At 48.6% G+C, this 25,100-nt stretch overlaps 1 protein-coding gene across 5 annotated transcripts in view; it reads left to right on the forward strand.

The window, feature by feature from the left end:
- Positions 1-25,100, forward strand: part of POU2F3 (POU class 2 homeobox 3) — a 79,430-nt gene that overhangs the window by 11,086 nt on the left and 43,244 nt on the right. For 3 of the 5 annotated variants that reach the window (XM_030764537.2, XM_030764540.2, XM_022560292.3), the window contains exon 3: positions 18,817-18,851. The exons of 1 other annotated variant lie outside the window; for it this stretch is intronic. In XM_030764537.2, coding sequence (XP_030620397.1) covers positions 18,817-18,851 — 35 coding nt within the window. Of the gene's footprint in view, positions 1-18,816; positions 18,852-25,100 lie in introns of those variants that run through there. One more of the 5 variants, XM_089915707.1, reaches the window with a different exon arrangement.

The raw sequence follows: 25,100 nt of genomic DNA on the forward strand, positions 1-25,100 counted from the left end.
CTTGTTTCAGACCCTGGGCTCAGAAAGATGACGGAACAATCCCTGTCTTCCAGGAGCTTTCCTCCAGGGCTTCATGGTGGAGTGGATCACAGGGCCAACCTGTGTTTGGAAGAGCACATTCAAACAGTGCATTTGGACTTTACAACAATTCTGTGAGGGTAGATGGCACCATCCCACTTTGCAGACGGGGAAGTTGAGGCTGGTTAGCTGATTTCCCCAAGGTTCTGTATCTAGCAAATGACAGAATTAAACTTGGGTCTTTCTAGTGACTATTTACCCAGAGATGGTGGTGGGAAGACTGGGGACCAGCACAGGAAACCAGGGACAGAGGACACAAGAGAGTGGCAGCATCAGGGAGATGCCGAAATTATGGCAGTGGCTCCAGCCAAGGGGCTTGGCTCTCCTCCTTGGCCAGAGGAGAGCCAAGCCCCTGCTGGGGGGTTGGTCTCATCCAAGAGGCAGAAGCCTTGTCTGGTGCCAAAATGTGCTTGCTGGGGAAGAGAGGGAAAGAGCTGGGGTCCACTTACTCCCTTTGGTGAACTGTGGAGAGTGAGAATCTGGCCTTGGAGAGAACTGTCTCCATCTCTTCTCTCATCCTGAGCCAGCCTCACCAACACACCAGCCCCAGCTCCCCGCATTCTGCAGGCTCAGTTGTCATTGGTGGAGTGGGGGTTTGCAGGCCCAGATGACAGTGGAGCAGACGCCTTAGGACCCTTGTCCTGCTCAGAGATCTGGGAAGGAAGGGCTCCATGAGGGGAGCCCAGGGGAGGAAAAGGGGAGCAAGAAGGAAGGGGGTGGGGACCGGACTCTGTTCAGTCATCCCTTCCTGCTGCCCTTCTTCTTTGCTTCAGTTGCCTATCTGAGAGGTGAAATGGCTCACCGTGTCCCACCATCTGGAAGGACCACCCAGGGGAGTTAGCTGTGTGGGGACCCTTTGCAGAAAGTCTCCTCACTTAAATCTGGCAACTTTCTGCATGGTTTTAAGATGGAATGGACACGATTATATATGGGAGTCCAGAGAGGTTAGTGATTCTCCTTAAGGCCCAAAGAAATAATGAGTAACTGACCCAAGAAGAGAAACCCCGTCTTGGTCAGTTCATTCCTGGGACCTCGCCATCTCCACCCTACTGAGTCCCCAAGAAAAGAGCTAAGGATAAAGAAACTGCGTCTCACTGCGACGAAGAGGTGCAGTTCCAGGCAGAAACAGGTGGAAGGCTCTAGAGACGTGTGTGGGTTTTAACCCAAATGTTTATGGAATAAAACTATTCTTTCAATGACAGAGAGGACGAGAGAAGTCTAGGAAGTACCTGGGGTGAGGTGAGACTTGGGGGAAGGTGCAGAACAGTCTCCTATTGACAGCTCTTTCTAAATGAGACACACGGGCGCACGCGTGCGCGTGCACGCACACACACACACACACACACACCCTTTTATGATTAAATAACAGAGTGGGTGTGAAAGCACTTTGCAAGGTGTATGTCACCATACAAATACAGTCCATCATTAGGTTGGTAATTATCAGAAATATTCAGGAGACAAGACAAAGCTCTGTCACTGAGCAGTGTGGGACAAGTCTGCTTGTGCCTTAGACTCGAGTTTCCTTGTCATAATATGGCGGGAGAGAGGGCTTGAGGGAGTAAAGTGAAGAGAATGAGCTGGGTGGGCTCTAGGATTCAAGCCTGGTGACTCTGGTCCTGTGCCTTGGTCTGTGCCCACTCTCTCCCTTACCTCACCTCTCTGGAGGACAAAAAGGAAGCCACAGCCCCTCCAGATGTCCAGGGGGAACTGACAGGAATCCCTGGATTCTGAGAGGATATCTTGTCCATACCTCTCTCTTCCTTTGAAGCCATTTCAAAACCATCCCTGGAAAATAAAGGATCCTGTTCTTAGAGCTATTTTCCCCTCATTTATCTTCCATCCTTAAGAAAAGCTAACCCCACAATTTCTCTTGGCCACCTATTCTTGTAGGATACAATTCTCAGTGTCGGAAGTCCTTTCCTATGTCTTGTCTACAGCCCTCATGCTGCAGCGTAAGCCCCTTGCCCCTGGTTCTGGCCTTCTCAAACCAGAGTGGCTTCCATCTCACCATGTTTCCAGTTTCTGTGCAGGGAGATGAGGAGGTACTAATTCACCATCCAGGCTTCATACTGTGGCTGTGTGTGCCAGAGGTCTCGGGAGAGCAGCCTGTGGCGTCAGGAGGTACCTGCCTCTAGCACACAGAGAACCTCTGCAAATAAAAGAATTACTACAGCAGCTCCCACCTGTGCCACACTCTCTCACCCATCTAGTCCCAGACCCAAGCCCACAGGGCAGGACCATGCTGCTCAGGTGAAAGTGTTGTGAAGTGTTTTTAATAGCAGTGTTTTTTTATATGTTGCTTGAAATCAGGAGGTTTATAACACATTCATGTCCAGAAGTGGGTCAAGATAATTTAAATTCTAAGCACACTATATATGAATGTGTTACGAGTGTGTATGTCACAATCTCAAGAGGGGTAATAGTCCATATGGACTAAATTAATACTTGCCTCTGGGTAGCAGGTATGTTTGTAAATATAAAATTATGTTAAACCTTAGCACCGGTGCAGGTGAATGAGCCAAGTCCTGCCTGACAGCCGTCCCTCTTCCTTTTGGAGGTCTCTTTAAGGAAGGCCACCTTCCCCACCCCAGCTGCCATCTCTGCAGCCCCCAGAAGAACATGGACCTCCTTTTCTCTCTAGCCTAAGAGGGAACAAAGCGAGGGGGCCGGGTGGGGGGGGCGTCTGTGTGCTGTCTTTTACCATCTGGAGTTCCGCTTGGTTTCATCAGCCGTCATTCCTTAGGGCATCGCTTCAAACAACGTGGGCTGCAGGACCGGTCGTTTTACTTCCGGTCTGTCACAGAGCAGTCCACAGTCCCACCGTGCAGGACTGGTATGCAGCTCGTACCCACCACACACATTCAACAGGGCCCAGACTTGTCTCCACTGCGTCCACAGGGAGCGCTCACTAATGACGTACTTGGGGTGCTGTGAACATTTCTAAATTCTTACCCTCTGTGTTTGGACGCATCTGGTCTCCGACGTTAATGAACAGTTCAGACCAGCCTGGCTGTAGGACCACGCTTGGAGGTGCCCTGCATTAGAGGATAAGAGTGTGCATAAGAATGCCCCTTTCCTTTGGCATCCCACGGGCAATGGATACATCTTATGACCTTCTTAGCATCCCTCCTACTCCCACTGTCGGTGCCGTGGGGGCAATGATGGGGAGATCCAGCGGGAGAGGTCGGTCCCAGGCTATCCTTTGCTTCCAGGGGTGAAATGACAACCACCCCCCACCCGCTACCAACACACACACACAGAGACTCTGAGCAGCGTCCAGAGACTCAACGCTGTAGCTTCTGGGCCTTAGCCCTTCACTAAGGCGCCCAAGTTGCAGCCCCCCTCCCTCATAAGCTGTGAGTAAATGCTCTTGGTCTCTTGGGTCCACCCTCCTCCTTAAGAAACAGTTACAGCAATGAACACCTGGTGTGGAAAAATGCTGAACAAGTGGAAAAAGAATTTGAAAAGAAATGAGCAGCCAAATTAGGGTTACGTCTTAGGGCTTGAAGAGCAGCCCCAATCCGGACAACTGAAATGCAGTTACACTCCGTCCGCCCCACTCCCAAACACACAGACACACACACGCCCAACTCACACTCACGTGCAAACACACAGGACTCACACGATCCCCACCTCGAAGCCCTCAGGGCAGGGTGGGCAGTCTGGCGGTGGGGTACACCCACTGACAGTCTTCCTTTCTGGTCAAGGCTCTATCAAAGGCAGGCTGGGGTGGTCGGGGGTGTTTGTGAAACTACAGGAGGGGCAGGGGAGACGGAAGTTGGAGTCTCTGCCCGCATTTGCTAGTGGGTCCCCCTTGGGAAGGGAAGGGCTCTGCCAGGATGACCCATCCTTAGGAAGAGCTGCTGAGGGGAGAAGCAGGTGCAGCTCCCCTTGCCTCCTCTCACTCCCCACTCCCCACAGCCAAGGGGAAGAGGGGCAGACATGCCCTTAAAAGGGAAGCCGTGTGAGGTCATCCCAACTGGGGCTGCTTTCCTCTCATTGGAGCCTGAGGGTCTGGTAGGACAGGACTGGGGAAGCTGAGCGGATGACCAGAGTCCTCAAAGGAGGCTGAATTTCATTTCTAGGGACTTCAGCCACGGACAGTTCAAAGTCCCCTCCTGGATCCTCCATGGGCTTAGAGCTGACTGTGGGGGAGCTCTTGGGTAACAGCAGGGCCCTGGGAGACTCAGGGAGGGCAGGCCTTTGTGCCAAGCTCGGAGCACGGGAAACAGAGCTGCGGGCATCTCCCCAGAAAGTACTAGTGCTGTTGACTCAAAAAATAATAGGTGTTAATTTGCATGGCATTTTACATACAGGTTCCGTGCCCTGCTTTCCATCTCCTATCACTGGCACCACCGAAGCCCTCTAGTTCTCTCCTCTCCTGTCACCCCCTCTAGGAGCATCGCTGTGTCCTCCAGACTCCAGAACTTCCTCACCACCATCTAGCCCATCCTCGGATTAGGCTAGCCTGAGAAAAAAACAGCGGTTGGTCTCGCTTGGGTGAGACCAAATCTGGGTCCAGATTTGCACTAGAGAAGCAGGCAGGAAGCCTGGCGGGTCTGGGCCCCGTTGGGCACCTCGGTGAGGGGTGCCCCACCTGCCTGCTGGGAAGAGGAACAAAAAATCTAAGCCAGAGAGCCCAGAGAGGGGCCAAAAGGAGAGGAAACCCAGTGGTTGCTATGACGATGGGGTCCTGGCACCCAATTTGCATAGGGCAATGATTTCCATACTGTTGGGGCAGGGAGCCTGTTGGGGCAGGGAGTGGGGAGAGGGGAGAGGTCATTTGAAATTCAAATGAGGATGATTAAGGTTCTCTTGAGAAGGGAAGCACGCACAAAAAGGGTTAAGCCTGCTGGGAAATGTCTGCTCTGGACTCTAAGGTATCAAAGGGAGGTAGCACTGGGCTGGCTGCTCCCACCCTGTCCCTGTCCCCTCCTCTCAGGCCCCTGGAGGCCTGAGGGTGGTTGGCTGAGTGGGGTATTAGTGACCTCTGCCTCTCGGGAGAACCATCTGGGTCCCCATCCCCACCTAGCCCCAACTCAGTTTACCCCAGTGTCATAAGGATGCTTGGGCTCTTAAGGACCATTGAGTGAGTGCTGGTCCTGGGCTCAGGCCTGTCTCCCTCTGCTGACAACAGACTAGTCATCTCAGTTTTTCTACCAGTGAAACTGGAGAAACAGTCTGCACCTTCTCGTTTGGCTGAGGAGATGTGAGGAGAGATGGAATCTGGACTCATCTCTACCATGAACCTGTGTCAGCAAGTCACCTCCCTTCCTCAGGCCTGAGTTCGTGCATTGGACGGAGGGTCTGAACTTGAGAGTCTCTAAGATCACTTCCGGCTCTAAGATGCAGAGATCTGTGAGCACATGCTGACCCTTTGTGCTCACTGGTTATTATTTGAAAGATGGGGGTTGCTGTACCTCTCAGTTCCTGTAACGTGTTAGGAAGGGCACTGCTGCCCCCAGCTTACCAAGGCGGAGGCATTAAGGGCATAGACTTTGGAGCCAGAGTCTGTATTTGAATCCCAGCTTTTCTACTTACTAGTTATATGACCTTGGGCTGGTTACTTAATGTCTCTGCTCGGTTTCCTAGACTGTAAAATGGAGGTAATAACAGGGATAGGCTCCTAGAGTTGCCGTGAGGATTTTTTTTTGTTGTTTTCTTTTTTAATATTATGGAGAGTAAGGAACTTTTTTTTTAATTATTTTTTTGGCTTTTTTTCTTTAATAAATTTATTTATTTATTTAGGGCTGCGTTGGGTCTTCGTTGCTGCACGCGGGTTTTCTTTAGTTGCGGCAAGCGGGGGCTACTCTTCATTGCGGTGCACGGGCTTCTCATTGCGGTGGTTTCTCTTCTTGCAGAGCACGGGCTCTAGGCACACGGGCTTCAGTAGTTGTGGCACGCGAGCTCAGTAGTTGTGGCTCACGGGCTCTAGAGCGCAGGCTCAGTAGTATGGCACACGGGCGTCGTTGCTCCGCGGCATGTGGGATCTTCCTGGACCAGGGCTCGAACCCATGTCCCCTGCATTGGCAGGCAGATTCTTAACCGCTGTGCCACCAGGGAAGCCCCTGCTGTGAGGACTGAATAAGCCAACGTGTGTAAGGTGCTTAGAGCAGAGCCTGCCATACAGTAATGCCATTTGCCAGTATTAGTATCAGAAGGACAGAGTGTCCACACGTGACCCAATGGCCAATCTAGGGACCCTCTATTAGGAATATGGGCTGTCTCCTGAGTAGACCTACCTGTGAATTCGTTCACTCATGGCCAACACACTGTCCTATCCACCTGCGCTTGGGAGTGGGAAGCGTGCTTTGGTGAAGGACCCTCAAACAAACTGACTCCAGGCAATTAGGAAATGGCCGGAAGAAGGAGAGGGAGTTGGTGGAAAGACCCCTCCTCCCAGGACCCAATGTTTAGGGATGGTACAGATTCAAGGAGACTAGATGATGTTTATAGTTCTGGAAAAATCTGAAGGTCTTTTTTTCCCCCCTCAAGTTTCTGTGGCCACTCCATATGTGTTTTCATTTGGAGATAGTATGTCAATATATACTGTGGTGTGGTCAGCCTTGGCTGGTGGACAGACGTGGGCTTGAGTTTCTACTCGGCAATTTACTAATCAGTAACCTTGGGCAAGTTGATTGACCTCTCCGAGCCTCAAGTTTCCTCATCTGTAAAATGGGGATAATAAGAGCACCTACTCATAGGGTGGTTGTGAGGATTAAATGCTCTCCTGTGTATAAAATGTTTAATACAAAGCTTGGTGCATAGTAAATGCTCAATAAATGTCAACTATTAATTAATCCCTATTATTTGAAAATAGTGTTCTCCTGCCAAAATGTTTGAAAATTCTCTGATCTAGTCCCATTCTCCTATTTTATGGGGAAAGAGAGTGGGGTCAGAAAAGAGGAATGACTTTCTCAAGGTCACAGCAACGGACTGAGATCCCTGTTTCTTTAAAAGCCCTTTCCCTACCCTAGAGGCAGCCCTCTGTCTTTTGCTTTTGTTTCCTTGTTTTGTTGGACAAAGTCTCCCCCCTCCCCATCACCCTTCCCTCAGAAGTGGCCCCTCCAGCCCTAGGAACACAGGCCCCAGAAGGAGAGGAAGCTACGTTACCCCGCGTGAGGGAAAGGGCATGGCATGGTGTCTGGCTGTGGAAGACGGCTGTGTGACATTAACCAGCCCCGCCCTCTCTGAGCCTCAGTGTACTCAGTGGTGAAACAGGAGTCCTGGAATCCCGGCCCTGTAGAACTCACAGGCAGGCGAGACTCTAGTAAGGACTGGATATGAAAGTGCACTGCACAGAAAGGAACAAACCCAGTGCACGCCCCAAGACCCATGCGTGTTGGCCAGTGCACCAGCCCTGCAGCCAGAGCCCTGAGATCCAGCTTCCTTTCCTCCAACTCAGGTGCCATGGCCCAGCCTCAGTTTCCTTATCTGTAAAACAAGTTGTGAGGCATGAATGAAACAAGAGTATCTGCGGCAGCTCTCAGAAGTGAGAGTTGTTCTACAACTGTGAGATAGCATCTGCCATCTAAGCTTCCTTACCACACACGTGCCCCTCTGAGCGGCACAAAGGACGTCTGTGTGCCCACGTGAGGACGAGTGCCCGGCTGCACGCCCCTCTCGGTAGCTATTCCTGCTCTTCCCACCCACCCTTCTCACCCCCACTTCACTCAGTCCCGGGAAGGGGGTGGCAAAGTGTCTCTTACCAACCTTAAACCTCTTTGAACCTCTTCCCCTCTCAGGGCTGGGCAAGGAGTAGAGAAGGGGCTGGTCTGGAGGTGACCTTTAGGGAACCCCTGGGCGATGGTGGAGAGTCAAGTCTGGGCATCGGAGCTCGGGCTTTGTTCCTGCTTTGCCATGTATTACCTGTGTGACCTTTAGCTCATCACTCATCCTCTCTGGGAGGATCCCCTACCTGTAAGCGGTAGGTGCTGTGCTGGGAGTGTCTGTGTGGTCCCCTCGAGCACAAGGAAGTTCCGATAGAAAAATAGCGGCCAAGGTGCTTCTCTGACCTGTGCTTATTTAGGAGTGATGGGAACCCTGGGTTTCCTTAACAGAGTTTTTCCTTTGAAGTTGGATTTTTATTGTTTTCTAGGGTCAGCGGATTATGAGTGGAGACTTTGCTGGGGAACCTGGCCCTTTGGCCCCATTCCAGGTGGGGGCCTGAGTCCCTGGCCTCTTCAGCATAGCCTCTGACCATGCTGCCCACTTTGGGCCTCAGTGTGAGGCCAGCAGGAGGTACAGGGGCAATGCAGGGGCCGCAGAGAGTCCCATCTATAGCTCAGACTGAGAAGAAACAGGAATTTTATTTCCTAAAAAATTCGAAGACCTCGGTGAGGAGCCTTTCATTTATCAAAGAATGATGACAGATAATAAAGGGAAGTCGGAGGAGGCTGGGCTTCCCTTTTAGCAAAGGTGGGCAGTGAGTGCCTTCCTCAGCCCCACGCTCCTGACATCTGTGTTAAGGGCCTGCAGACCAAGGCTTCGGGGTTCAGCCTCATGACTGTGCAGGTGGAGAAACTCACTGGAACGCTCACAAAGGCCGGGTTGCAAGGAAGCCCCGAGGTCAGTCGCGTTTACTCTGCCATTCTAGAGAGGAAGAAGCTTTAACTCATGAAAATCCCCAAAGCCACAGACGGTCAGAGGCGGAGGGACCCTGTAAGATCATCCTGTCCTGGGGGAGCAAGTGGGTTTCTTCAGGAGAGCTGTTTCTGATCATCAGTGGTGGTCACTATGCACTGAGTTTAGGAAAAGGAAGCAAGTGAGGTGGTCCATTAGTGATGTCTGCCCTGGGCATGGCTCACACGCTGCATCTTTGCATCTGCTATCCACAGCCGGGGACACTCAGCTGGTGGAGACCTGAAGCTCAGATCCCCCATCCCCTATGCCGGTGTTCTTCCCACAGCCCATCAAGGACATCCTGCGTCCTGTTCTGCAGGTGGCTTCAGGGGCCAGCCTCAGTTTCCTCCTGGGCATTTCTTTGCTCCTACGAAGAAGGTGGCAGGAATATAGGCAGAATTTTTTGTTTTAACATGTAAGGAAAATTGAAGGCTATGGAGATCAAGCAACTTGCCCAAGGTCCAGCATAAAACAGCCTTTGAGGTAACCCTCAAGCTCAGTTTACAGTGTGTTCTCTGTACAGAACTCTGACCATTAGGCAACAGCGCCCAGTTCCTTGGAGGGATCTCAAGTAACAAAAAAGGTAGGCATAGTGTCTGTGGGGTCTTGGGGGAAAGTGTTTTGACTGGTTTGAATGACCTCACTGGGAAGTCTCGTGGTTTGCTCTGGCGGCTGCCTGCCCAGCAGTGCGTCCAAGGTCCTGGTTGCTTTAATCATTGCTATCCCAGGAAAAAGTGCTATCCCACATTTGCCAAGTGGCCGTAAAATGACAGTGGAAGTCTTGCTGGGTTAACCTGGGAGCGGAGCTGGTGAGAAGAGAAGCAACCTGGAAATGGGAGAGGTTCAGCCGCATTGCAGAATGCTCTCTGCATGTTTACCAGGCAGGAGTGAAAATCCTGCTGGAACAGGATTCCTGTGCTTCCACCTCCCTCACCCAGAGAATTGCTCCCCAGGCAAACTCACATCCCAGCGCTGCCAACGCATGCAAATCAGCGGGCCTGTGAGGCTGTGGCTCAGAGGTGGGAAAGCAGAGGGCTGGCGCCGGCTCCTCCTGTCTACTGTCAGACAGGGGTCCTTGCCAGGTGGCTCGGACTGCTGACCTGGTGCCCACCAGATGCCAGGGAAGGAGAGGCAGGGGTGGAAGCTGCCTCTGACCCCTGCGCACCTCCTACAGACTGATCCTTGGCCTTTCTCATGGGGACTCCATTGGGTATTACGGCCATCCTGGCCTAAGGAAATTCTATCCAGAATCCCGGGTCTCCCCACCAATTCAAGGTGCCTTTTACCCTCTTTTGGTCACTAAATCCCATTTTCTATGAACTGGGATGTTGTCTTCATAATTAACCCAAATCCCTCGAACTGTATTCTCGGCCTCTTCCTTTGTCTGGAGCTCTTTGGTATAGATGAACAGTTCTGGGTACCGTGTGGGACCAGGGAGATTCAGGAGTTGGGCCATTTAGCTGGAGCTTGGATGGAGTCCTCAGACATTGTCTGAGTTTTAGAGATGCTAGCAGTGGCGTTAACGCTAGCGTGGGAAGGATGTACCACATTGGGGTTGGAGACATGGGTTTTTGTCTTCCCCTGAGAATCATTCCCAACACATGCCCATACTTTAAAAGCTCTGTTACTTCGTACGTATTATCACTTAACCTTGTTGAGACTCAGTTTTCTTACTGTAAAATGGGGGTGAATAATAATGCTTCATTTTCCCAAAGGCAGAGCGCTCGCCCTGATCATCTCTTCAGGTCCCTCCCAGCCCCGTGAGCCATAGTTCCAAGGTGTTTCCGCTCTGGCTTGCTTGCTAGAAGCTTCATGGTCCAGAGATTCCCAGGAGACCATGAGAACCAAAAGAGGCTTGGAGAGACCTTAGCTGGTGTCCCTTCCAGCTTGGCACAGTTCTTACCCATTTGCCCCAAGACATCCAAAGAGAGGATTCTGAAGCTTCCTTTGTGAGCCCTTTCTGCCCCATCTCTGCCCTCTGTGTTCATATCTTTTAGTTGTGGGCAGAACAAACAGGACAGAGGGAAACGGTGGGGAGAGTTCTTTGGTCCTTCCTTGCCTCCCTCTGCAAATGCTACACAGTGACCACCTTCTGGGAAGGGAAGAAAAAGCCCTGGTACATTTCAATCCGCTGCATTGAATCCTAGGACTTTAGAGATGGAAGGAATTTTCAGCCCCCTGAGATCACCCGAGATCCCCCTCTTGATATTATCAAATTGCCCCTCAATTCACATGCCACTTCTATAACATCCCTGAAATAAGCAGCCTCTGCCTGAGTATTCCTAGCAATGGGGAGCCCTGTTGATATGATACTGTGGGTTTCACTGCTGGACAATTCCACGTTTCACAAAATTCTTCCTTATACTGAGGTGAAGCCTGCTTCCCAGGAGCCTCCACCAATGACCTTTGTGGAGCTGGGTCTTTGCAACTGCGGACTAAGCCGGTTTCACATCCATGCCAATATTTGGGGAGGAAGGAAGAGTACACTGACATTGACTGAAGCACTTACTATGCGCCAGGCACTATGCCAAGTAGATCTTTCAAATGCTCCCTCATTGAATTACTTAAAAATTTTTTATTTTGAAAAACTTCAGATACATAGAAAAGAGAAGAGACAGCTTAACGAACAGCCATATACCCTATCACCTGGATTTAATAGTTGTTAACATCTTGCCATGTTGGTTTCATCCTTTTTGGGGGGAAATATTTTATTTTTAACTTTTTATTTCAAACGCACGCAAAGGTAGACACTAAAACGATGAGCCCCATATGCTCATTGCCTACTCTCAACAACCATCACATTTCTGCCATTCCTGTCACTGGAATATTTTTTTGTAAATTATAGACGCTATAACATTTCAATCCTAAATATGGCAGTGTGTGTGTCTAAAACGTAAAAGACATCTAAGCGTAAGTGTTCTCCTCTCTAGGCTAAATATCCTTTCCTCATTTGGTGTGACATCTAAGCCCCTTACCGTCTTGGTCCTCATGTTGCGCAGCCCAGTTCATCAGGGTCCCTTTAAAAAATGTTGCCCTGAACTGGACGTGATGCTCTCAGCAGAGATCTGCAACGGTCTGCATGCCTGCTAATGCACAGGATAGCATTAGCTTTTTAAGCAGCTACACCACACCTGTGCAGTACACTCAGGCCAATACTGGCTTCAGTCAACTGAAACCCTTTTTGGGTTTCTTTTTCACATGCGCTTTTTCACTAGCGCCAGCCTCCTCTCTCTTCCCCTCCCCACAAGGAACTGCAGTTTGTTTATTTCCAGATACTGTCTGCCAATAAACAGAAATGGGAATCACTTTTCTGTTTTTGTTTGGGAGGGAGAGATATATTATATTTCTTTAGGAGATTTAACCTCTTTGAAAATGTAAAATACAGAGTATAGATATTTTGATGGTCAAGTATCTTAAATTATGCACACTTGAATTTTTGATCACCATATGTATCTGCTATGTTAGTCCATTGCTCTAGTTTGAGGTTGGTTATTGGTATTGTTGAAAAAACTCTTTATCAGGTTTCACATTGTAGCCCAGAGTCTTTTGTTTAAGCTTTATTGAGGTGTAACTGGTAAATAAAATTGTAAGATTTTTACAACGTACATGATGTGATTTGATACGTGTATACATTGTGAGAGGATTCCCACCATCTAGTTAATTAACACATCCATCACCTGTATATTTATCTTTATATGTGTGAGAGAGAACATTTAAGTTCCACTCTTTTAGCAAATTTTAATTATACGGTACAGTGTTGTCAACTATAGTCACCATGTTATACATTAGATCTTCAGACCTGATTCATCTTATAGCTGAAAGTTTGTACCCTTTTACCAACTTCTCCCTATTTCGGAACCCTTCCAGCATCTGGCAGCCACTTTTCCACTCTCTGTTTCTATGAGTTTGACTCTTTTTTATTTTTATTTTTTGGATTCCACATATGTGATACCTTGCAGTATTTGTCTTTCTCAGTCTGGTTTATTTCACTTAGCGTAATGCCCCCAAGGTCGATCCATGTTGTCGCAAAAGGCAGGATTTCCTTCTTTCTCATGACTGAATGCAACCATGTAACAAGTTATATATATATGACATTTTCTTTATCCATGTATCCATTGATGAACACTTAGGTTGGCTATAGTGAATAATGCTGCAGTGAACAGAGGAGTGAAGCTATCTCTTTGATACCTTGTTTTCATTTCCTGTGGATATATACCCAGAGTAGGATTGCCAGATCATATGTAGCAGATAGGCTTAAAGGTAGGGCATACTTCTGAGCAATTTGACTACTTTAGTTGCCTACCCAGTATGAGGTAGAAAATTAGCTTTCTGGGTTAGAGTAGTTGTCAAAACATAATTCTCTAAGTTTAAAAAACTCTTTACTTTTTTCTCCTTTTTTGGGTGGTAAAAAACATACAATATTAAATTCAAACATAAAATGTAAAATTTAAACATAAAATTTACCACCTCAATCATTTCTAATTTCAGCCTCCTCTATCTTTTATGTATAGAATTGACCTTTTTTAACCTAAATGTAGGGCTTAGATTTATTCCTGTTACATTTTATGTTGTTGGTTTTGGCCTCTTATTAGAATCGACCAAGATATTTTCTAATCCTGACTTCATCATCCAGTTGTCTGAATTAATCTCGCTCTCTGCCTTAAATCACTTCCAGATTTGATCGGCATCAATACTGCTTATTTGCCTAAACTGTTGATTACAGTCTAGTACTTGGTTTTCTCTGTGTTGGACTTGGGGTGCAGTGGGTTTATTGCGAAAATTGTATGAGTATGGGAGTTGCAAAATCCAAGCTTTAGTCCGAAATCAAGGTCTCTGAGGCTGTGTGACCACCGCAAGGTGCTCCCCTCTGAGGTTGGACTTCCGTATCTTTCCAATGCTGAAAATAATGTTCCGGCCCCTCTGTGTGTCTGTCCTGCTTTGTTTTTTTTCTGCAAGTGGCTGCCATCTTTCAAAGCCAGAACTTGAATAATAGAATATGATCAGGTTTCTGCAGCTGGTGGCACCTATGATGTCTTAGATCTGAATAGAAGATTCGTTTCTGTAGCAGTTTCTTAGTGACTTGGATCAATTAAACACATAGTCATTCAGTTCCTACTATGTGTTAAACACTGTTTTAGGCTCTTGGGGTACAAAAATGAATAAGATGTAATAACCCTGGGCTCTAGGAGCTCCCAGTTTCATGAGGGAAACAGACACACAAAACACTGACGTTTAAAAAATGTGGTAGGTGCTGGAAGAGATATAAGTAAGAGAGGCGGAAACATAGAGGAGGAAATCCCTCATTTTGCTTTGGATAGTTTCATGGAGGATGTGACATCTGAGTTGGGTCTTGGAGGATGAATGTGTATTTTCTAGGGAGAGAGCGCATTCTAGTCAGAAGGAACAGCATGTGCAAAGTCCCTGACAAAGGAGCAGGCTCAGCCTGATGGAGGAGTGGCCCGGGACGTGTGGAGCCCAGCCCGCAACTGGAGAGTGCTTCCCAGCATATAGCTGAGCTTTACTGTGTTCCTGGGAAGTGGGTGGGATTGAAACTATGACCTTATTTTGCCATCAAGATGCCTGAGGCTCTGGAGCTTCCTGTCTTGACCAAGGTCACACAGCTTGGGAGCGATGGAGCCAGGACTTGAACCCTAATTCTCAGACTTCAAGTCCAGGACTGTTTCAAGTATGCCCTGCTACTCCTGCACACCGCAGCTTAAAGGGGTAGAAAACAAGTTTCTGGTGATGTGGACCAGTATTTCCCACAATATGGTGATTGCATCCCTTTCTTTCTCTAGGAAAGAGGGGTGCCCTCCTCGCTGTTTCAAAAATGAATAACTTGGGTCCTGGGTAATCCTTGTCGGTCACCTCTCAACCTAGAGCATTAGGGCAGCAGCAGAACCCCAGTGAGCTTGATCTTTTCCCAGAGTTCCCAGGCACCACCTCCCAGGCCTTTCCTGTAGGCTGGGTGGGGAGAGGTTCCAGGTGGAACAAGGTCCATGAACATGGGAGAGAAGCAGGAAGAAGCAGCAGTAAAATGAGGGCTGAGGCCGTTTCCCCTCAGCCAGATCTGGAGAGAGAATCAACAGTGTCATCAGAAATGAACTAACGCCTGTATTAGACTATGTCATGGTGTCTCCACCTAGGCCCCCAGATGCTCTGAGCTCCTTCTCCCCAGCCGGGGGAAGCCATGTCTCCTGAGAATACTCTGACCTGCTTAGCAGTGGAATCAGCATCGGAGGTGAAGTCACTTTGGGGGACTGAACCTTTATTCAGTTCCCAGTGCTGAGCTAGTACCATTCTCTGCTGTCCCAGAGTAAAGGGGTCTGTCTCCTGGGAGGCCCTGGCTGGCCTGGGCCCCTCCAGTCCAGCCATTCAGTCAGCCTGGGACTCCAGGAGGACTAGATAATGATACCGATGCAGGCCAGGATGAGTTTGATGAGAAGGGGAGACTCCATTGTCAGGCTCCAAGCGCAGCAGGTGCGTCCTCAAGGGGAGAGGCCTCTGGAGAAAGACCCTGGAGAAACTCCTGGACAAGAGAAATTGTTCTCTTGTTGGCTGGTGGGTTTTAAAATTAATCTCTGCGTGCTGTTTGCTTATCTTTTGCGTTTTGTGGATCTCACAAACAACATTCTGACGGCATCCGCAGATATCGAAAGTAAAGACTTTTCTTAATTATTCACAATCCCGATGACCTCTCCAAGATAGACTGTTTTGGCCCTCAAGGTTTCTCTCCCTTTCTAGGTCTCATTCACATGTATGTTATTACCTCTTCTGGAGGTAATGATATTACACCTTCTCTTGCCTTCCAGACGCCATACCTGCCTGGTCTTCCTCCTACCTGAGTGCCCACTCTTTCTTAATCTCCTTTGCTGGCCCTTCCCCATCATTCCCAACCTTGACCCTTTTATTCTCCTTCCTCTGGACTCAGTTCCTTTGTAAACTCATCAAGTCCTATGGCTTTAAATACCACCGATAAGCTGAAAACTACCCACCCTGTACTTCTGACCTGACACATATCCTGAGTCCAAACTCCTTTCCCTGTCTCTCCTGGGATCTTTAACTGGCATCTCAAAGTTAACACGTCCCAGCACATAGCTTTTGATTTTACACCACCAGCCAGCTCCTCCCCGAGTCACCCCCATCTCGGGGAATGACTCCACCGCTCACTCCATGGAGAAAGCCCAACCCTAGGAATCATCCTGCCTCTCCTTCCCTTGCACCACTCCTTGCAGCCATCAGCTGGCCCTGTCAGCTATCAATTCAAAATCCAGGTCCTTCTCACTACCTGCACGGGTGCCCTTCTATCCTGCACACTGCCCCCTCTCACCTGACCCACTGCGATAGCCTCCTGGTTGTTCTCCCTTCCTCCTTGCTCATCCCGACGGCTGAGCACCGCAGGTGTAAACACTTAAGTCAAATCATGTCACTCCTCTGCTCAAAACCCTCTGATCACTTCCCAACGTCCTTGGCATGAAAGCTGAAGTCTTCCGCACAGTCCGCCTGCCAGACCCACGGCATCTTTCCCCTGGTCACACCCATCCACATGTCTCCAGCCTTGCTGGCCTCGTCACTGTTCCTCAGCAGGCAAGCCTGTTCTTGCCTCCCTCAGGTCCCGATCCCTCTGTCTGGAGTGATCTTCCCCAGACCACCCTGCTTATGGACAGCCTCTGACACACTCTTCCCCTGACCATGTATTATTGCTCTCCATAGTAACTCTCTCTAAATGAAATTATGTATTTGTTTTCTTATTCCTTTCATGTCTCCTCAACTAGAAAAGAAGCTCCGTGTGGTCAAGGACTTCTGTCTATCTTTTCTAGTATTATATTTCCAGTGCCTAGAACAGTGCCTGGTATAGAGAGTGTATTTAGCAAATACTTGTGGAATGAATGAATTTGCTTTTTGGTCAAATTTTGAAATCACTCCTTACTAGGCCACCTTTACAATGTCATGAAATAATTTTTAATATAAAAGCAATTTTATCTTTAAGTCTACACACACACACACACACACACACACACACACACACACACATTTTCAGTCTGTGGGCCCTTCCCATCTTAACTCCCCTCACAGATTATCTATTTAGTCTTCGTTAGTCTCAAAATCAGGCTGCTATTCAAAGATGACTTCCCGTCTCACTAATTTCCTCTTTCTCGGAATCCTGTAGCCCTCAGCTTCTGCTGTCATCTTGCTGGCCCAGCTGCTCTCGGAGATGCTTCACAACCAATCATACAGGCAAGGGCTTCACTTACCCATTGTTTAGAACAGAGTAGAGGGAAGGGGGCTTAGGTTCAAGCTCCAGAGGATTCTCCTGGACCCCATTCACTCATCTATCAGGTGTTTCTTGAGCCTCTGACCCATGTTAGGAACTGTGGTGGCCATCGAGGAGAAAAATGAATGTCATCCTCCTAGTTTTCAAGGAATTCATAGACTAGAGGGAGAGAGAAGCATGCAGACAAATAAAGAGTTACATGACATGTGCCATGCGGCTGGTAGAGAAGCCTGAAGGACCAGAGAGAAGGGGGACCAACTCTGTGGAAGGGAACAGTGCATGGAGGTGTGGAAACGGGAGAGGTGTGGCGCGTTTGGACATGAGCGAGCTTTCCATGAGTCTGGAGCACAGGGTACATGGGAGGGAGGGAGGTGAGATCATGAGAGGCAGCAGACAAAGCAGGGAAGGTAGGCAGAAACCAGGTCATACAGGGAATTATATGTTATACTAAGAAATTTGGACTTCATTCCAAAGCTATTGAAGAACCGATGGAAAGCAGAAGAATTTTCTGATTGAAAGTTCTGAATTCATTCACATGTTCATTTATTCATTCATTCAACCAATATAACTTGAGCTCCTATTATATATTAAGCCGAGTGCTAGGCTCTGGGTGGTATTTAATATCATTTTCTTGCCATTATAGAGCCAATAATCCATGGGGCACAAAGGAAGGTTGTTTGGCAGCTCCTGCCCTGAAGAGCTGTATGAATAGGAAATTTAATTATAGCAAAGAATGGAAGCAATTTCCCTAATAACAGGTATATGTTTAAGCAGATTTGGTATCTCCATAAATGGAATATTATGGAGCCATTAAAAATGATCTTTGCAAACATAGGAGAAAGATTTATGACGTTCCTTAATAGTGTAGGAGAAAGATTATGACGCTCACTGGAAAATGCAGGGTAAAAAATCTATACAGGGCTTCGCTGGTGACGCAGTGGTTGAGAGTCCGCCTGCCGATGCAGGGGACACGAGCTCGTGCCCCGGTCCGGGAAGATCCCACATGCCGCGGAGCGGCTGGGCCCGTGAGCCATGGCCGCTGAGCCTGCGCGTCTGGAGCCTGTGCTCTGCAACGGGAGAGGCCACAACAGTGAGAGGCCCACGTACCGCAAAAAAAAAAAAAGAAAAGTTGAGTAAAAAAAAAACCAAAAAACTCTATACAGAGCGATATATATCAATGAGGAAAAACAAGCATAAAAAAGACCATAAAATATACAAAAATATTAACTGCAGCTGCCTCTCTGCATATGGATTTTTCTGCTACTTTTTACTTTTTCTGTACCAAAAAGTTTTCTCTATTAAGCACACATTTACTTTTTCAACCCAACATTTATTATAAAGGGAAAAAGATGAATAAAACCAAGAATGAAAGTTCGGAGTGGGTGGAAACAGGGGTGACACTCATCTACCTGACATGATTTAGGTGTCATCAGTGCTGGAGGGCTGGGATAGCGGGAGGCCTTCCTGCCTTCAGGCAATTCCTTTAGGATTTGTGGCCGGCCATTCCTTGCTTTTCCATTACAGCATGTATCACAGCTTCTGTCTGAGGGCATTTGGCAGAAGCAATCTGGTGTGGCAAGTTCTAATCTCAGTTAGACTCTATGTGACCTTGCACAAGTCAGTCTCCCCTTTCCCTGGTTACCTACCTTCCTGAAGGAGATTTTCCAAAGACTTTTCCAGGAAACAGGATAAGCAAGAAGATTCTGGCCACAGGGCAGGCATTTTGTTGTTTTTCAAAATAAAGATAAGCCCATCCCAACATCCTATTTTCCACTAACTTTCAGTCTCTTCCAATCCTGCTAGCTATTAATGTTTTCTTTTTTTTTTTTAATCTCTTCCAGGAAATGATCGAAACGGCTTAGATTTCAACAGGCAGGTAAGGACATTCAGAAGAAAACCTTTATTCTATAAATTTTGGGGGTCATTCATACTATGTTAGGTGTGGGGACACAAAGAAGATTAAGGGAAGTTTGAGGGTGTTTATTCATAGACTCATAGCTCTCAGAATTGAAAGGGGTCTTTCAAGGGCTTTTGCATCCAACCCCTCCCCCAATCCACAATCCAACGTTGGGGTCACCTCTTCATTATGTCCTCAAAAGAGTACTGACAGCGCAGCCCTATTTAGCATTATCTGTAGGCTGGATGTGGTCTGGAATCTAAGACCACAACTCTTTTCCCATCAAAGCTCAGCTTGAGTTGCCTCTTGGGCAAGCCTGTTTGCATGACCTGACTGTGTAGAGGAATTTGTGGAGGTACAAAAGATGGAGGGTTGGGTTCCTCAGGGAACTCCTGATTTATTTATTTATTCATTTATTTCTGACATTTTTATTGAAGTATAATTGCTTTACAATGGTGTGTCAGTTTCTGCTTTACAACAAAGAGAATCAGTTATATATATACATATGTCCCCATATCTCTTCCCTCTTGCGTCTCCCTCTCTCCCACCCTCCCTATCCCACCCTTCTAGCTGGTCATAAAGCACCGAGCTGATCTCCCTGTGCTATGCGACTGCTTCCCACTAGCTATCTATTTTACGTTTGGTAGTGTATATATGTCCATGCCACTCTCTCACTTTGTCCCAGCTTACCCTTCCCACTCCCCATGTCCTCAAGTCCATTTTCTGTAAGTCTACGTCTTTATTCCCACCTTGCCCCTAGGTTCTTCATGACCATTTTTTTCTTTTTTAGATTCCATATATATGTGTTAGCAAACGATATTTGTTTTTCTCTTTCTGATTTTTAATAAATTTTTATTTATTTATTTATTTTTGGCTGTGTTGGGTCTTCGTTTCTATGCGAGGGCTTTCTCTAGTTGCGGCGAGCAGGGCCCACTCTTCAACGCGGCCTCTCACTGTCGCGGCCTCTCGTTGCGGAGCGCAGGCTCCAGACGCGCAGGCTCAGTAGCTGTGGCTCACGGACCCAGTTGCCCCGCGGCATGTGGGATCTTCCCGGACCAGGGCTCGAACCCGTGTCCCCTGCATTGGCAGGCTGATTCTTAACCACTGCGCCACCAGGGAAACCCTCTCTTTCTGATTTACTTCACTCTGTATGACAGACTCTAGGTCCATCCACCTCACTACAAATAACTCAATTTCGTTTCTTTTTATGGCTGAGTAATACTCCATTGTATATATGTGCCACATCTTCTTTATCCATTCATCTGTCGATGGACACTTAGGTTTCTTCCAAGTCCTGGCTATTGTAAATAGCCAAAGGAACTCCTGATTTAAAAGAAGATAGAGGACAGAACAGGGGAGCCAGGACAAAAAGAGCTCTGGAAGGAGGATGTAACCCAGCTCAGTGAGACAATGGAGATACAAGGTGGGCGCCTTTAAAGGAACAAGCTGGGTGGAGTTCAAGTTAGTCGGGGAGGGTTTCAGGCAGGGGAAGGTGGTGTTGGATGGATTGAAGGATGGATAGATCTGGATGTGTAAAGAGGAGGGTGAATGAAGAGAGGACCTTCCCATTGAAGTTAGAGGCTGATGGGAAGATTGGGGGCTGAGGGCGAAGACAAGGTGTGATGTCAGAGGCAGATGGTGGGAGGGTTCACTGGGGGGACAAAGTCTAAATTGGAGACAAGCAGGAAGCAACACTGGGCCCTAGAGTGAGGCAGAGACGTGAGAATTAGAAACAAAGTCAGAAAGCCTGGGTTTGGGTCCTGTTTGGGCCACCAGCTAGCTGTGTAAGTTTGGTCAAGTCACTTAATATTTTTAGTATGAGTTTTCTCAGCTGAAAAATTAATTTATTTCATAAATTTGGGGTGGGGGAGGGAACATGTACTGTGCCAGATGTGGGAATACAAAGAAAATTAAGACATGATCTCTTCCCTGGAGGAGCTCACAGTCTAGATTGAGGAGTGGAGGAGATAGAGATAGAGGGAGAGGGAGAGGGGAGGGGAGAGAGAAACTCTTGAGTGGGTAATTATAATACAATCTCATTCATGCTTTATTGAAGGCGTGTAAAAAGCATGGTGTCAAACAGAAATGAGAATACTTCATTCTTCCCGGTAGCTCAGGGCAGGCTTCACGGAGGAGGTGATATTTGATTCTAGCTCTGAAGAGTCAGTAGAGTTTGTCAAGCAGAGAAGAGTGGGCTAGAGAAGGAGACAGCCAGGGGGAAGGAAAGACAACCCCAATCTGGGGATACATTTGGTACTCACTAGGGGTCCTTCCCACTCATATCCAGAGTCCAAGTTTAGAAGCAGGTCAGGGGTGGAGGTCAAACTCAGACATATGTTCTTCTCCTCCTTTATCTGTAGAGTGATTTGAAGTCCCTACTAACATTTCCTGAAAGGCTTTTAACTCTGGGTACATCCTTCACAGTTGGAGAGGAACAATCTGGAGTCCTAACCCAAAACCTCTTAGGCAACTTCTGCAATTGTGTTCATTGGGGAAGTTTGCTAACACATGGAGGCCAACTACTCTCCCTCTTCCCTCAAGACCTAAGACAGAGGTAGGCTTCAGTTAAAGACACATCTAGGTGAGCTACGAGGAAGGACTTGCAACCAATGTGGCTTATCAAACAATGGAAAAGCTACCAAGGGAGGGAGACTGTGGAATCAGCTTCTCTCTCAGGGTCTTTAAAGATGAGACAGATTCTCATCTAAGGGATAGTTTGGCCAGGTTTGTTTCCAGGGCGGGAGGATGGAGGGCATTCCCGAGGATTGAGTGATCCTGAAGGAGCCCTCGGCAGGTTGGGTTGTGGCCTGTTGCCTGTGCTTTCCGAGGGTCCCAGCCCAGGGTCCGCCTCTCATGGTCCCTTGGACGAGATGCACGTGGAGGAACCCATCCCACACCAAGACGTGGTGGCACCAGCCCAGCCCGGAGGTGGCCCGCTCCACAGGCCCGGTGGGTTTGGCTGCCTGTGTGATCTTTCTAGAGCTTGGGAAACCCTCGTGCTTAGGACAAGGCTAGGGACAGCCCCTCTGGCCCCAGCAGCCTACAGAGAGGCCCTGGCCCTTTGAACATCCTTTGGGGTATGATTTCCCCACCAGTTGGGAGAAAGTTTCCTGGCTTCTGTCAGGGGAGGGCCTCACTAGCTTTCACTTCCCTTCGGTGAGCCTCGTGGGAAGGGGGCAGTTCCACCCTCCCCTGGGAAGGGTTTTTGGATTTCCCATTACTGACAAGAACAGACACATAAAGATCTTTTCTTTAAAGACGTTGGAATTTTGGAGGAAGAGAGGCTCAGCTGGTCACGCTCATTTACACACTTAGACTGGAGCTCTTCTCTGTGCACAAGCACACATGTCCACGCCCTCCCTAAGGCCCTCCTCGCTCCCTCCCACTGTCTCTCGGATGCCTCAGATACCAAGGCCCGCACCCTCACATTCTCACCAGTTCACTTGCGGGCCTGCAGGTGGGCGCCAGGATTTCTCAGGCCCTTGCACTGACGGTGATACCCTCGTGCTTCATAACAAGGGAAGTAAACCAAAGTTGGCGACCCCGAGCCACTGGGCAAAGTGCTTTTGGCACTTTATCTCATCTGATTCTCACTGTATACCGAGTGTTACTATCCCCCTTATACAGGTAAGGAAATCGCCTCCCAGGCAGCCCCACCTGATTAGGCAAAGGACTTGAGAGGTTAAGTAATCTGCTGAAGGTCACTCCGATCGGTCAGCTGGCAGAGCCAGGACTTGAACCCACATCTCTTTGACTCCAGAGCTCACTTTTCCCCTGATGCCTTGCAGCAGCCTCTGCAGTCTCTCAACTGCCCTCTTCCTGAACATACACGTCGTCCTTAGAGAGAGGCCTGGGGGCCGGCGGCTGAGTGTGACCTCACCATGACTGACTGGGAGGCAGTGGGAGGTGCAGGGAGTGGGGAGGGGAAGAAGGAGTGTTGTGTAAGAGCGGCCTCTGTGTCTGGTACAGAGGCGGGGTGGCAGACGCAGGAGAGCAAAGGATGAGTCGCTGCCCTTGGTGAGGCTCACACTGGAAGGCCCCAAGCCAGTCGGCGCAGTTGGGAACTGCAGCCAGGCTCTGGGCGCACTGCTGTCCTAAGGTTGCATGAGCGAAGGACGCTGCCTCATCATGAAGTTTCATGCTGAGCCTCTTAACTTCCTGGTCCCAGGAAAGCAGCCTGAGCCTGTTTGGGAGATAATTGTGAGCTGACCCAGAGACCCAGAAACAGGGCCACCCCTCAGTCCCCAGGAAAGCTTAAGACAGAGTTGGGAGGCAACCGAACAAGGCCAGATCCCTGGACAGGGAATCAGAGGTCCTGGGTGCCAGTGCTGTTTGCACCCTACCCAATCCTCTTCCCCTTTCTGGGCCTTAGTGTCCTCATGAATAAAAGGAAGACATTTGCTTGAGATGATTGCTAAGGTGCCTGCAGTCTGTACATTATGGTCCCATCCATATTCTCATGACATATTCTGTTTGGTTTTGCTTCCACTTTCCTTTCATGTTTTTCTTTGAAGAGAAATGCGGAAGAGAGTGTCCATTTCTTCACCCTGAGCTGTAGAGAGTGAGGAGAAATATGTCACATGGAATCTTTCCAGCCTTCATGATCTTGTGTGATCCAGCGAAAAGAATCTTTTGAAATTCAAGGGGCAGAGACAGGAGGACCCAGCAGGTTGGATCTAGGGCCAAACATTCACCCTTTGAATATTTAGTCATTCCTAAGAGCCGGAGAGAGTGTGTCATTGGTAAGAAGATAAATGGCAATGAACTCTGCAGTGCGTTCTGTAAGAGACATAAGAGTACTGACCTCTGAGATAGTGCCTAAGGATGCCACCAAAGAGATGGTGTTGAAGAGGGCGACAAGGGAAGAGAAGGGGGTTTGACTGACTGGCAGAGAGGGGAGGCAAGAATATTCCAGGCATAGGAGACAGTAAGGGTGAAGCCTCACTATGTAAAAGGGAACCGTGAGAAGGTCAGCATGGGATGTGATGGCGGAAGATGAGGCTGGGCCAGATTGTGCAGACCTTTGAATACCCAGCAAAGAAGTTTATTTATTTATTTGTTAATTTGGCTGCGCTGCATGGCTTGTGGCATCTTAGTTCCCCGATCAGGGATTGAACCCGGGCCCTCGGCAGGGAAAGTGCGGAGCCCTAACCACTGGACCGCCAGGGAATTCCCAAGAAGTTTAGATTTTATCCTGTGGGCATTTTCAAGCATAACTAGTTTGATTTAATGGAAGAGCCTTAGAAGGGGGTGTGGGTGCGGAGGGAAGGAAGGATGAATGACGCACTGATGCAAGAGAGGCCTGATGGGATGCCGTTGTGGTAGGAGGAGTTGGCAATGCCAAGGAGAGGGATTAAGCACACAGACTTAGAGCCAGACGACCTGGGTTTGACTCCTGGGCTTGGCACTACCTGGCAGTGTGACCTTGGGCAAGTTCTTCAACTTCTGTGTTCCTCGGTCTCCTCATCTTGCAGGTAGGGAGAATAATGGTACCTATCCCACAGGGCTGTTGTTAGCATGTGTGTGTATGCGTGCGTGCGTGTGTGCGTGTGCGTGTGTGCGTGCGTGTGTATACCTCTTAGACAATGTCTAGAACGTGTAAACTGTATAGGTATTTGCTATTATTATTCCTGTGTCAGGAAAGCATGGAGAGACTCAGATTTGAGAGAGATTTTTGGTATAAAATCAGGAGGATTTTGTCAACAGTTTGGATATGGACAGCTAAGGAAGGGGAAGGGTCCAGCAGGATTCTTAGGTTTCTAGCTTGGGATACTGAGCATTAGTGGGACTGTAACCAGAGATCAAGAGAACGGGAGGTCCAGCCAGTTTGTCCAGGTGATGGGAAGAGGACGAAGAACAGATAATGGACAATAGGCGCTCAATACGTGATGAGAAATTTGGACCTGGAGCCCAGCAGACAGGTCAGGATGCATACTGAGGAGTCACCATCGAATCGTGTTAACCAAAGCGATGGGAGGGAGTGAGGTCACCTACAGGGAAGGTGCGCAGACTAGGATGAGAACCCAGGGCAGACCTGGAGAGAAGGAACATGTAGGGGACAGGCTGAGGAATGGGCACCCATAGATGAGACCAAGAAGGAGTGGTTAAAGGGATGGGAGGAGAGCCACACCCACAAAGGAGAGAGATTCATATGAAGGTGGGGATGGCAGACAGCATCACAGCGCGCAGAGGTACTGCAGAGCCCCAGCCTGGAAGTGGCCGCGGTTT

Source organism: Delphinapterus leucas, chromosome 7, assembly GCF_059928025.1.
Source record: "Delphinapterus leucas isolate spDelLeu-1000000601 "Yukka" chromosome 7, BTC_Dleu_Yukka2, whole genome shotgun sequence".
Lineage (NCBI taxonomy): Eukaryota > Metazoa > Chordata > Mammalia > Artiodactyla > Monodontidae > Delphinapterus > Delphinapterus leucas.